Genomic DNA, 12,907 nt, shown 5'->3' on the forward strand with positions numbered 1-12,907 from the left:
TATCTTATCCATCTCAGACCACAGAGCCAATCTGTGTGGAGAGAGGTGCCATATGTCAAAACAAAATGACATATTTAAACTAAAAGTACTTTATTATTATTATGACAACAAATAAATGTTTTTTTTTGTTGTTTTTTTTTTGGTCAGGTTTTTGTTTTATTCTATTTTTTGGTGGTTGGGACAGGGGGAAGTGGTTGCAGGATGAGGAATGAAAAGAGGCCAACCACAAACTCACCCTTTAATACCATACTCCCACAGACATCACAATCACGACACATGTATATACAATCACTCATCCACAGGCAAGCCACCTTCAAGTTCTTCCAATGTCCTGATACCGCTCCATCTCCAATGCTTCCAAGTACCGATGTAATTCAAGTTTTTAAACAAATCTACTGTTTCTGCTGCCACGACATGCATCATTTCATAACATTTTTCCATACAACTTATCCAGAAAAACAATGCCATGCATCAACTGCTGTCTGAGTGAAAGATAAAGATATATATATATATATCTCTATCTATCTCTATCTATCTATATCTCTATCTATATCTCTATCTATCTATCTCTATCTATATCTCTATCTATCTATCTCTATCTATCTCTATCTCTATCTATCTCTATCTATCTATCTCTATCTATCTATCTATCTCTATCTATCTATCTCTATCTATCTATCTCTATCTATCTATCTCTATCTATCTATCTCTATCTCTATCTATTCGGAGGGAGGGAGGGAGGGCGGAGGGAGGGGTGGAGGGCGGGGGGGTGGAAGGGAGGGAGGGGTGGAGGGAGGGAGGGGTGGAGGGCGGGGGGTGGAAGGGAGGGAGGGGTGGAGGGAGGGAGGGGTGGAGGGCGGGGGAGGGAGGGAGGGGTGGAGGGAGGGAGGGGTGGAGGGCGGGGGAGGGAGGGAGGGGTGGAGGGAGGGAGGGGTGGAGGGCGGGGGGGAGGGAGGGAGGGGTGGAGGGAGGGAGGGGTGGAGGGCGGGGGGAGGGAGGGAGGGGTGGAGGGAGGGAGGGGTGGAGGGCGGGGGGAGGGGGGAGGGAGGGAGGGGTGGAGGGAGGGAGGGGTGGAGGGCGGGGGGAGGGAGGGAGGGCGGAGGGAGGGCGAGGGGAGGGAGGGAGGGCGAGGGGAGGGAGGGTGGGAGTGAGGGCGAGGGGAGGGAGGGTGGGAGTGAGGGCGAGGGGAGGGAGGGTGGGAGTGAGGGCGAGGGAGGGAGGGTGGGAGTGAGGGCGAGGGGAGGGAGGGTGGGAGTGAGGGCGAGGGGAGGGAGGGTGGGAGTGAGGGAGGGGAGGGAGGGTGGGAGTGAGGGCGAGGGGAGTGAGGGTGGGTGGGAGGGCGAGGGGAGTGAGGGAGGGTGGGAGGGCGAGGGGAGGGCGAGGGGAGTGAGGGAGGGTGGGAGGGGGAGGGTGGGAGGGCGAGGGAGGGCGAGGGGAGGGAGGGAGGGCGAGGGGAGGGAGGGAGGGCGAGGGAGGGTGAGGGAGGGTGGGAGGACGAGGGGAGGGAGGGCGGGAGTGAGGGCGAGGGGAGGGAGGGAGGGGAGGGAGGGCGGGGCGAGGGGAGGGAGGGAGGGAGGGAGGGAGGGTGGGAGGGGAGAGGAAGGGAGGGGAGGGTGGGGGAGGAAGGGAGGGGAGGGTGGGGGAAGGAAACCATAATAACCTGGAAAAAGGTGAGTGCTTGGGAATGGGGTTGTTTGGGGGTGGAATAAATCATGAATATGAATGGGGGATGATGACCTGAAGTCGTGGTGAACAACTGTCTTGAAGCCCTGGAGAGAAGTTTGGGGCTGAACAGATTTGGGAAGTTGGTTCCACAGGTGAGAGAAAAGAGGAACAAATGAGTGGGTGTTGGCATTGTCCCTGGATTTTTGGAGTTTAACCAGAATAGAGGGTTACTGGCAGATCATGTGCACCCTGCAGGCCATGTGAGGGGCAGGGCCAAGAGAAGGCAGAAGGTGCAAGACCAAAAAGGAGGCATTGGAATACAGAGAGACCACCAACCTGTCTGTGTTGCGAAAGTAACAGGCCTCGACACTCTGTGTGGTCGTGGGAGATCCCAATGATTTTGAGGGCCATTCTTCACATGGCATCAAGAGGGGCTTGGTGACTTGAGGAAGGGGCTCCAGCCCAAAGCAGAGGGTGAATAAACAATTGCTTATTTATGATCAGGCACCCAACATTCTATCTTCTACTTTTTCTTCTTCAGTTGAAAGATTTGACTCATCCTACTCTGCACCATCTTGCCACACCAGCGTCCGTTTCACATGTTCAAGCAATTTCTTTACCATAACTACCTGAGCGCTGACCTATGACAAATATTCTGATAAAAAGACAACAAACTTCATCACTTCCCATCCTGAATATAAGGCACAACAGGATCAGTAATACGTCAACATCAAAAACCTGGTGTGTATGAACAAATGATCACATTCATTGTTAACAATTTCACGGGGTCCTTTTTCCAGAATATTATATAATTTGAGGTATTTGTTTGTGGGATTGTTTTTGCTTCTATACATTCCTAAACCACTGGACGGAATGAGTTGAAAAGAGGTGTGTCCTTTGTGTCGAGTCGGTGAGCTATCGCCAGCACCGTGAACAAATTCCAAATTCCTGCCCCAACCAGAAGAGGGCACTGATTCAGTGCCTTCGACGCAGATCGACTCTAACCTTCAACAAAACTAGTTCTTCATTCTTTCGACCGATCAAATTCATTGAAGGATATGCACTAGATCTTATAACTCGGAACAATCCTCTGAAGTTTTGTTTTTTTAGCTATACAACGGTCTCTGAGAAATAGGAGACAAAACTTGGTGGAAAGAAAGAATAAGCTGGTGTCTCGTCTGCTGGCATTAGTTGGTGGATGTTAAAGATGCAACGATGTCCTTTGTGAAGAGTGGGTGAGCTATCGCCGGCACCATGAACGATTTACAAACTCCTGCCCCGATTACTTAGTTAAACATCAAACCTGACCAGCAGGTTTGTAAAATACTTAGGCCAAAATCTTCCCTGGCCAACCCTGTCAAAACATGGGAATAATTGTTGAAGAAAAGGAAGAATTATGGTTTTTTTTAACATTCTTTCTCTGCCAAAAGCAAAGGATTCATCGCTAGTTTGAGAAGGCTAACCCAGTTCAATTTTGGTCACTCGGTGCCGGGTGAAAGAGCCAGCATGACGATGGCTATGATGGAATCCTTCAAGGAGTTCTCCAGGATTATTAGAAACCACTTCCCAAACCAGGAATACATTGCAAATGAGATGAGCTTTTGAAAAAACATATTCTTGTACTTCCTTCACACCACATTCAGATCATTCTTACTGACCGCCCGCCTTTGCTCATAACCCTGCCTCCTTCCCTTAAACCATCTGTTCTGGTAGGGGCAGTGATGCCACTGATGCAGTGCCCCCTGTAGGTTACAAAAGGAATTTGTCATTAAGATCGGGTGCCGGCGCAAGCTCACCGACTCTTTTCAAAGGACACGTGCTGTCAGTTTCATTGTTGCTTCTTGGTTTTTATGAAAGTCTGTGCATGCTTGTTTGGGGCCAACTGAGAGGATGCAAACTCGTTCTCGCTCGATAATTCCTGTGTGTACTACAGATTTCTGTACACTATTTCCTTTAATAATGTTAATTATACTTTGTCTTGTTAGAAATAAACTACACAAGTAGAGATACATTCAAAGTACACCACCCCCGTCAAATAAATAAATAACAATCCTCCAGCACGCAACATTTCCGGGGTGCCTGGCAATGCTGACATGCAGCACATGGAGATGGAATTGGGAGGGAGCGGTGTACAATAATTAATTGTATAATTAAAATAAATAAATGATAATCATAAAATAATTGATTTCTCAATCAATTGCCGAATAGTATACCGAAACCGCCACCGTTTCATCCGAATCTGTAAGTTTTGGAAAAATTGGCTCCTGAAAATTAAATAATTAATCGAAAAATGAATAATTAATTGATTCATCAAAAACACCCTTTATAGCCAAATCACTTGGTCACTGTCGTGTCCAAATATCAGTTTCCAAGCTCAAAGGGTGCCCGAGATTATTGCCCGGATGAGAAAGAAAATAAATAAGGAATTAATAAATCGATAATAATTAAGTAATTAAACAATGAATTTATGAATCAAAAAATAAAAATACTGTTTTTGACAAAGCACATCTTCACTTTTATCTCCAAATTTCAGCTTCCTCACTCAAACGATGGCTGATATATCGCCCAGACAAACAAACAAACAAAGAGTAAAAACAGTACTCCCTTCCTTCGGCACGTTAATGTTGCAAATCTTGTTTGACATTGATATTTATTGAAAAAATGGTCTGTTGAACACATCAATTGAGCATTTGAATTTATCTTTCCAACATAGTCGTCTGCATTTTGAAATGGAAGGAGAAGTATCAATCAAAAAAAGTACATTTTCTCCAACCTTTTGAAACAATAATCTTACTTCAATTCACGTTGTAAATGCACCGATTTTACCAGCGGAGTAAATTTGGCATGCACAATGAAATTTGTTACAGCATTACTAATGTGCAAATCACAAGAATTCCAACTTGTTTTCCATACTTGTCACATTGAAAAATGTAATAAATATATTCGTGTTGAAGGTTTTAGCCTCCAATGTTTACTCACGTAGCGGTTTTTATGTTTTTCTGAAATACGGACAAAGTGAATCTCCCAGACGTTGCATCGAAAACTTCAGACGAGTGAGTCCCGTTGAATGTGAAATGTGTCCATCTGCTGCAGGAGGAAGGCAAGAGTCTGTTCTCGCATCGTCTCGTGCCGGACACGCAGCGAGTCGTATTGTGCTTCAGATATCACCAGTTCCAGCTGCAAGCGCGAGTTCTCTGCTTTCAGCTCTGCGCGTTCAGCTTCAAGATCATTGCATCGCTGCACATGGATACATCCCCGATATGACATAACTGGGCTTTCATGTACTGTTGGACCAACCATTGCCATTCGCCATAAATTCATTATAAATTATCTGGAATTGCTAAAACTGGATATTATAGAGAAATTTACTTATTACCTCCACCGCTGACGGTGGACGGGGGTTATGTTTTATCTTCTGCCTGTCTGGGAGCAGGACATCTCAACGCGTTATGGATGGATTTGGATGAAATTTGGTGGACAGGTTGGGTGTGTCAAAAGGACCAATTGATTCGATTTTAAGTATGATCTGGATCCTGATAATGTAATTTTTAAGTGATTCTTCACCGTTGAGAGATATAGTCAAAAACTATATGGAGCACGATATCTCAAAAAGGTTATGGACGTATTCAGACAAAACCTGGTGGACAGGTTAGTTGTATCACAAGGACGAATTAATTCAATTTTGGTGAAGATCCGAATCTGTATTAGAGAAGTTTTGTTTTTTTTCAAGCGATTCTTCACCATTGAGTGATCGGGCCAAAAAAACAATTTAGCATGGTTTCAAAAACTTGGTGGATGGGTTTGGTCGGTGATGAGAACAAGCTGATTCGATTTTGGTTCAGGTCCAGATCCATATCCGGCCTATCAGTGGGATACAAAAGGTAAACCGTTCAGTGTGGTAGAGGGAGCTTTGCACTCCACCATATGCCATTCGAGTTACCCTCACCAGAGGAGAGGGTATTGCATTTGGGGTCCATTTGTCTGTTTGTTTGTTATTTGCAAAATCGAAGATTTTTCAAGTACATGAGTTTGTCGATTTTGTTATTCTGTCTGTCTGTCTGTCTGCCTGTCAACTGAGAATCCTATTGATTGAGGTCCAAGATCGTCTTGAGGTCGAATTTCTTAAATCGTCATTTTTCATCCAATTGACTTGCGATTTGAACAGGATTTGCATATATTGGGTCACTGAATTGGGAAACCAATTATTTTTGAGATCAAAATGTCAAAGGTCAACTCAAGGTCAAACGTCTAAAATCATCAATTTTCAACTGAAAAATCATCAATTTCCATCCTATTAACTTGAGAGTTGAACAGGATTTGCAGAGTCAATCATTGAATTGGGAAAGAAACTATTTTTGAGGTCAAAATGTCAAAGGTCAACTCAAGGTCAAACTTCGAAAATCAGCAAATTTCATCTGAAAAATCGTCACCCTGATCGGACACTCGGTGTGGCAACCAGAATTATTTAATCTTTTGAATGTGGGTTCTTTTTTGTTGTTGTTGAACAAGACTCACTTGGCTGTGCCGAGATGGGTTTGAGGGTTAATGACATAACGCACCAGTACACAAAATATACTGCACAAAACTACGCAAACACCACACAAAACAAGTCTTGGCGAGGAGGGTCTGCAATCTCTGATTGCACTTTTTATTTGCAAAGGCTCAACAGATTGAGGTTTTTAAATTTATTTAACAATTCTATATTTCATTGCTCGTATTGATTTAAGATTTGTTAGTTTAAAGGGAATTGTCCAAAAGTGCCATTTGTTAACAAATTTATAATCGAGTACCCTTAAAAATGAAACTTTACAGGATATCATTTTCCATATCGGTGTCACATTTTGATGAAAAGTCTATATTTTTTCTTCAATTTTTTTTTCTTTACAAGAGCGATGCTCATGGAAGTGCAAGGTAGAACTGACGGCGAGATAACCAACAAGGGAATGGAAGAACAGGACAAGAGGAAAAGAGAGTAAGGAATGAAACACTGAAACTAGCAAACGAAACGGTTGGGTTAATAAAGATTATGAGTTAGAATTGGGAATGACATGAGGTGGTAGTGTGCTGTTTGTTTCATGTCCTGGAGGGAACGATGAAAAAGAACAGCCTCGAGAGGTGGTTCCAGAGACGGGAGAAACGAGGAATAAAAGAGTTTTCTTCTTACTTTTGGCCCAACTCTTGTCATTAAAGGTTGTGTTCCTTTTCCGTGATGTCCTGTGTACCGTGTTCAGGCACTTACCTCCGCCAGGATGTTCTTGTCCATTTGATGTCTACGGCATGTTCCGAAAGGTCCGTAGGGACTGCACAAAGCCAGCTGACACCCTCTGGGCTTCGGAAAGGTGTGAGAGCCTTTGACCTTTGACTCAACATCTGTAGGCTCAGAAGTCAAATCTGTCTGGGTGCCTTGGCTTTGTGTTACTTTTGTAGACAAATAGTAGTCTTTCTCCGATTGGTTGGTGGGCAAGCAATTTTTACCTGGGGAAGGAAGAAGATGGGATTATGGCTACCCTGATAAGATGTACAAGGATGCCATGAGCTTAATCCTTAATATGGTCTTCAGTAAAAGCATACATTACGGTAAACACACACACTCGGTTAAACTTTGATGAACATCAATTGCTCTCATTTTTCACTGTCTGGATTTGAAGTCGTAGTCTATGCTATTGAGGAAGGCAAAGGAGGAAAGAGCGATGTTTGTTTCGCATCTTGTGCTCAAAAGAAGATTGAAATTACAATTTGAAAAAAATATAGATTTCATAATATACAGCTCTTGTCTGTACCGTACCAGCGCTATTCATGTCTGTGTGTCTGTCTGTGGGAAAAGTTACACTACGTACTTGTCTCTTTATTATGTACTGTTTGAACGTCAGTGACTATGTCTATTGGAACGTACATATCTTTCAAACCCATAGGCCCTTTAGACTGCTTCGACCCCTTTAGAACTCTTTGACCTTTTAAGAACCTTTACACATCTAAACCGTTTATAAGTATTCAATAATTTACATCCTTTTGACCCCTCTAGACCTTGAGACCCTACAGACCCTTTAAAACCCGTTTGATGCTTTAGACCCTAACTAATATTAGAATCTACCCTTTGTCCCCATATGACTCCATATACACTTTAGACCTTTATACCCATTATGACCCTTTGGACCCCTAAGACTGTTACAACCTTGAGACCTATTTTGATATTTTAGAACCCTTAAGATATTTACATCCTGTTAACTGCTTTGATCCCTTTCAACCCCTTAGACTCTTTCAGCCTTTTGCCCTTTTCGGCCCCTTAAGACTCCTTAGACCATTCAGACCTTTAGACCCCATAAGAGCTTTTTTTTTACCCTTTAAACCTCGTTGACCTCCTTTGGCCCTAACTGCTATTGAACCATACCCTTTATAACCTTTAATGTTCTTCTAGATCCCTTGGACCCCTTCGACCTCTTAGACATTTTAGAGGTAGACCTTTACACCCTTTTGACACCTTTGATCCTTTATACCTGCAGATCATTTCGACCCCTAAGACCCTGAAAACTCTGTTAGACCCTAACTACTATTGGAACATGCCATTTAGAAACCCTAATACCCTTATAGACCATTTGGACCCCTTCAACCTCTTAGACCACTGCGTTTGCAGTACAATGTTCAGCTCTGTCCACGATGTTCATTATAGTTCACGCATTACTACTTGTTTTGTTTTTTTTTACAATCGGTTCATCCAATTTTGTGGTTCAGATTTCAGAAGGATCTCACAGGTGTCATTGAAGCGAGAGATGGTTCAACAAAATCAACATTGCTCTTTATATATTTTTTAATCTGTTAATTCAGCCCATGTTGGTTTTTAATGGGTAAATTTTACACTTGTAAACGATCTATTTTGAATTTTCTGCAACAGCACACCAAGTGATCAGGCTACAAAATTTCTCTGAAAACTCATTTACCTTTATACTGTCCATTTATACGAATTCAATTTAATATCGGATCAAAACCACTTTCCTTTGGCGGTTTACTCTCTAACCGGGTTAAAAATCCCCAAACAACTTGTGCCAATGTGAATGCATGAAGTGGGTGGAAGCTGCTTTCAGGCTGGATTAAAGTGGCAGTTTGAATGGGGGTGTGTGGGAACATGAGTAATGGGGTTGTTTTCCAGGATCATCCAAAAGATTAACAAGAAACTTGGATGCAGAAAGAGGCCATTTGGCCCATCAAGCCTGCGTCACATCTACACCACAATAATTCAATCCAACAGTTTATCAACTTAAATTTACTGGGGGAGGAAGGAGGGGGGGGGGGTTGAGGAGTGCAGAGGAGAATAGTGCAGAAAGCACAGATCATGATGTACATTAAAACAGTTGACTGTCAATCAGTTTATTGTTCAGCCACAGAATATTGTAAGTAATATAATGGCCTGTCTATTCACCAGATCTTGCACCTTTGGGTTTGTGTGGAACACACTGGTGCAACATGTTTACACAAAGTCTTTCTAAACTAGAGGGCTGCAATTGGAGATCGCTGATTGTTATCGGTAATGGCAACTCGTAACATTAGCCAATTGGTCGCACTTGCTATTCTGACTCATAATGAAAACAAACATATTGTTTTGCCAACAATCAGGACAACACGGACACCAAGACTAAACGCTTAATGCCTCCCAACGGGCACCATAACAATAACTTCAGGGGCATACAGCAGTGATGGAGCATTGTGTTAAATATCTTCCATCGACTTTCGAACACTAGATATGATGTTATGACGAGTCTTACTGCAAGAGAAAGATTGTCCGGGTGTCTTAGCTTGGAATTTGTGTGACTTTCATTTATTAGCAGATTTCCACTATATCTAAAAATTTGTCAATTATATAATGAACAAAATGTGTTTTTCCCCCCCCCCACCCCACCCCTCTCCCCTTCCCATGCCCCCGCTGACGTCACAACTATATCAACGGGTGCTGCTTATGGACGGTTTCATACGAATGATTACATAATTTAAGCTGGATGGTATTCATAGAATACATACCCTGCACAGTCTGAAGAAGGACTTGGTGCAAGCCAACTCTTGTTTTTTAAGGGTTTTGTTTTTTTTTTGATCCAATATGCCTGCCAGATCACATGACCGATGATGTCATATTTATCAAACCATATTTCCCATCTGTAGTTGATCAATTTGTTACATTTTGCATTGATCGGTGAAGCGGTTTCTCCTATAAAGATTTTCAAAGATTTTTCCTTTGATCCAATATGGTTGCCAGACCACGTAGCACATGATGGTCATTTTTATTAAAATCCTGTTCAAATTTCAAGTCAATCGGATGAAAATTGAGGATTTCAGAAATTTGGCCTTTGTTGACCCTTTGGCCAATGTTGACCTCAAAAATAATTGGTGGTTGAATTCAGGGAGGTGATATGAAATCCTGTTCAAATTTGAAGTCACCAGATGAAAATTGACAATTTTAGAAATTTCAGCCTATGTTTAACTTTTGGCCTACGTTGACCTCAAAAATAATTGGTAGTTGAATTAAATGACCAAATGTGCAAACCCCCCTTCAAATTTCAAGTCAATCGGATGAAAATTGAGGATTTCAGAAATTTGGCCTTTGTTGACCTTTTGGCCGATGGTGACCTCAAAAATAATTGGTAGTTGAATTAAATGACCAAATGTGCAAACCCCCTTCAAATTTCAAGTCAATTGGATGAAAATTGAGGATTTCAGAAAAATGGCCTATGTTGACCTTTTGCCCTATGCTGACCTCAAAAATAGTTGGTTGATGAATTCAGTGACTTGATATGCAAATCCTCTTCAAATTATAAGTCAATCAGTTGAAAATTGAGGATTTCAGAAAGTTGGCTTATGTTGACTTCAAAAGAATGACCACAATATCATACGGTCATATAGCATGTGGTAGAGTTTCAATTTCCTCCGCTGAACGGTTTTTAATGTATGCTCTTAACAAAATGCAGACATACGTACGTAAGCTACCGATCGCTTAACCCAGATTTTTAATTTGCGAGCGCAGGCTAAAAATAAGACTTTCTGTTCCCCACCCCTCGGACAAAGTTGGAGAAGGGGGACATTAAAATGAGCTCTGTCCAACCAATCAACCCATCATCTGTCCATAATTCTAGTCTCATATCAACTTTTGTGTATGGTATGTAAGGAAATATCGCACACACTTTTGCGTACGCGATATTTCAAAAAAAAAAACCATTGAACATTTAGCTTTAATATTACAGATATCTATTCCTCATGACATCATCTCAACCTGATTAGATCACAGTCGCCACGGCAACCATCTTGGTAACGAGGGCTTGTGTACGTGATGTTTTCAAAACCTTTTCAAGATTTAGCTTTCATATTGCACATGTCTATTCATTGTACCTCTCAAAAGGTGGAGAACCTATCATATCAACTGCTTGTTATATTTTGTTTTCAAGAAAAACAATTATATATTATTTTTTGCAAATGTACAAATTTGAAGTTATTTTTTTGTTCTATTTATTTATTTATTTTCTTTGTTCAATCCCTACTGCCTTCTATGTTGTATCATCTATCGTTGTGCATAGTAGCATTGATTGTCTTCCAACCTTTAATAGTCAATGCCTACTTCGTGTGTCAACCGAATGTGAATGAACACAGATTCTTCATGCTTTGTTTGCATGCACTATCTGGCTGCTTCTGAAATATGTAAGTGATGCTCCATTTTCTTTTACAGTTTCGAATAAAACACTATTTGATCACTGCTATGATTAAACTGATGTAATTACATTCAGGTTAGTGTTCCAGCTCTGGACATTGATGACTAACAGAAACGTTCTTTTCAGAGGATGTTTTGATTCCTCTGCATCTCTCCCTGTCTATTCTCTTATCCTCTTTGACAGGGCACACCCTAATCCCAGAGGAGGTGTTGTTGTCCAAGTGAAGAACTCTAATCCTCACTGTGAATTGTCAACACTAACACCTCCTAGTGCTAGTCCATTGGAATAGCTCTGCCTGAATACCCTCTGCAACCACTCGATGTTTGTCTGTGTGGTGTACTGTCCACCAAATAATGATGACATTCTTTATACTTCTGTTTTTTTTAACATGGACCCACAAAAAAAACCATACATCTGAACTCTGTTCCTCATCTGCAACGATTTCAACTGCCACCATGCCAGCTGGCTGGGTGTCAGCTCTGCAACAAAGAGCTCTGGCATTGCAGCTAAGGATCTCTGCGATTCAATCTGTAAATTTCCCAACTCATATCTTTGGTAACGACACATCCTCCCTTCTGAATCTGCTAAAACAAAAACTTTCCATCCAACGTCTCCTTTTCCTCATCTGTCTCTTTTGGCTCCTCTTGATTATGCTCTTGCCAAAGCCCACAACTCTGGCTATTGTGAGAAAGCAACCTCGGCGACGCAGATTTATAGTTTTTTTTTTCTATTCGGCCAACTAGCATGAACGGCAATGTTTCCTCTCCTAAAATGATCGGGTGACAGTCTCCACGGTATCTTAGATTGATTCCATCTGGGCTTACTTTCTTAAAGTCTCTCTCCTCCACTCTCCCTTTCTTTCATGCACTGGTTTATCTCATCCCATCTGCAGCTATCCTGTTTATCCTCTCGGCCCTGGTACAATAAATCCTGTGACAAGACAGTTGGAAGTCAAGAAGCTTGCTTTTTTTGGCTGAGGGAATATGTATGTCACTACGGAAAGCTCAAAACATGTGTGGACATCCTCATGAAAGTCAAAAAACATCATCTTGCATAACTGAAGGCTGAACACTCAAACAAGTCTCCTTCATCAAACTCATGGTGGCGTCTTGTCCTGTACGTCTGTTACTCACGTACGCTCCTCCATCAACCCATCCCTCACCTTGAATGCCATCTCTGCAGACTGTTTGAGATAAGGCAGAATGTCTCAACTCGGTGTTTGCCTCCAAGCATAGTGTACCCAACACGTCGTGCTCTGTCCCCCATCTACTATATAGGTCGATCTGCAAGTGGGACAAACATCAAGGGAGCGAAGAAACGGACAAGAGGAAAGGAAGGGGTGGATGAAACGCTGAAACTTGCAAGTGGGATGGTTGGATTGGGAAAGCTGAATGGGAGTAATAAAGATCATATGGCACAGAATAACTATGAATGACAAGAGATGGTGATGCACTCACTGCTTGCTTGAAATCCTTGAGGGAAGAGTGAGACAAAACTGCCTCTGCAAGGTGGATCCATGGATGGGAGAAACGGGGAATAAAAGAGTTGGGGGTGTG

General features: G+C 42.3%; 1 protein-coding gene across 3 annotated transcripts in view; it reads right to left on the reverse strand.

Moving 5' to 3' along the window:
- Positions 1-4,296: 4,296 nt before the first annotated feature.
- Positions 4,297-12,907, reverse strand: part of LOC147032115 (uncharacterized) — a 39,221-nt gene continuing 30,610 nt past the window's right edge. For all 3 annotated transcript variants that reach the window (XM_085869438.1, XM_085869439.1, XM_085869440.1), the window contains 2 exons: positions 6,905-7,140; positions 4,297-4,902 (listed from right to left, as the gene is read on the reverse strand). In XM_085869438.1, coding sequence (XP_085725564.1) covers positions 4,711-4,902; positions 6,905-7,140 — 428 coding nt within the window. In that variant the 3' untranslated portion in view covers positions 4,297-4,710. The remainder of the gene's footprint in view (positions 4,903-6,904; positions 7,141-12,907) is intronic.

This window comes from Eptatretus burgeri, chromosome 2, assembly GCF_056783735.1.
Source record: "Eptatretus burgeri isolate ZD-2024b chromosome 2, Ebu_testis_v1, whole genome shotgun sequence".
Lineage (NCBI taxonomy): Eukaryota > Metazoa > Chordata > Myxini > Myxiniformes > Myxinidae > Eptatretus > Eptatretus burgeri.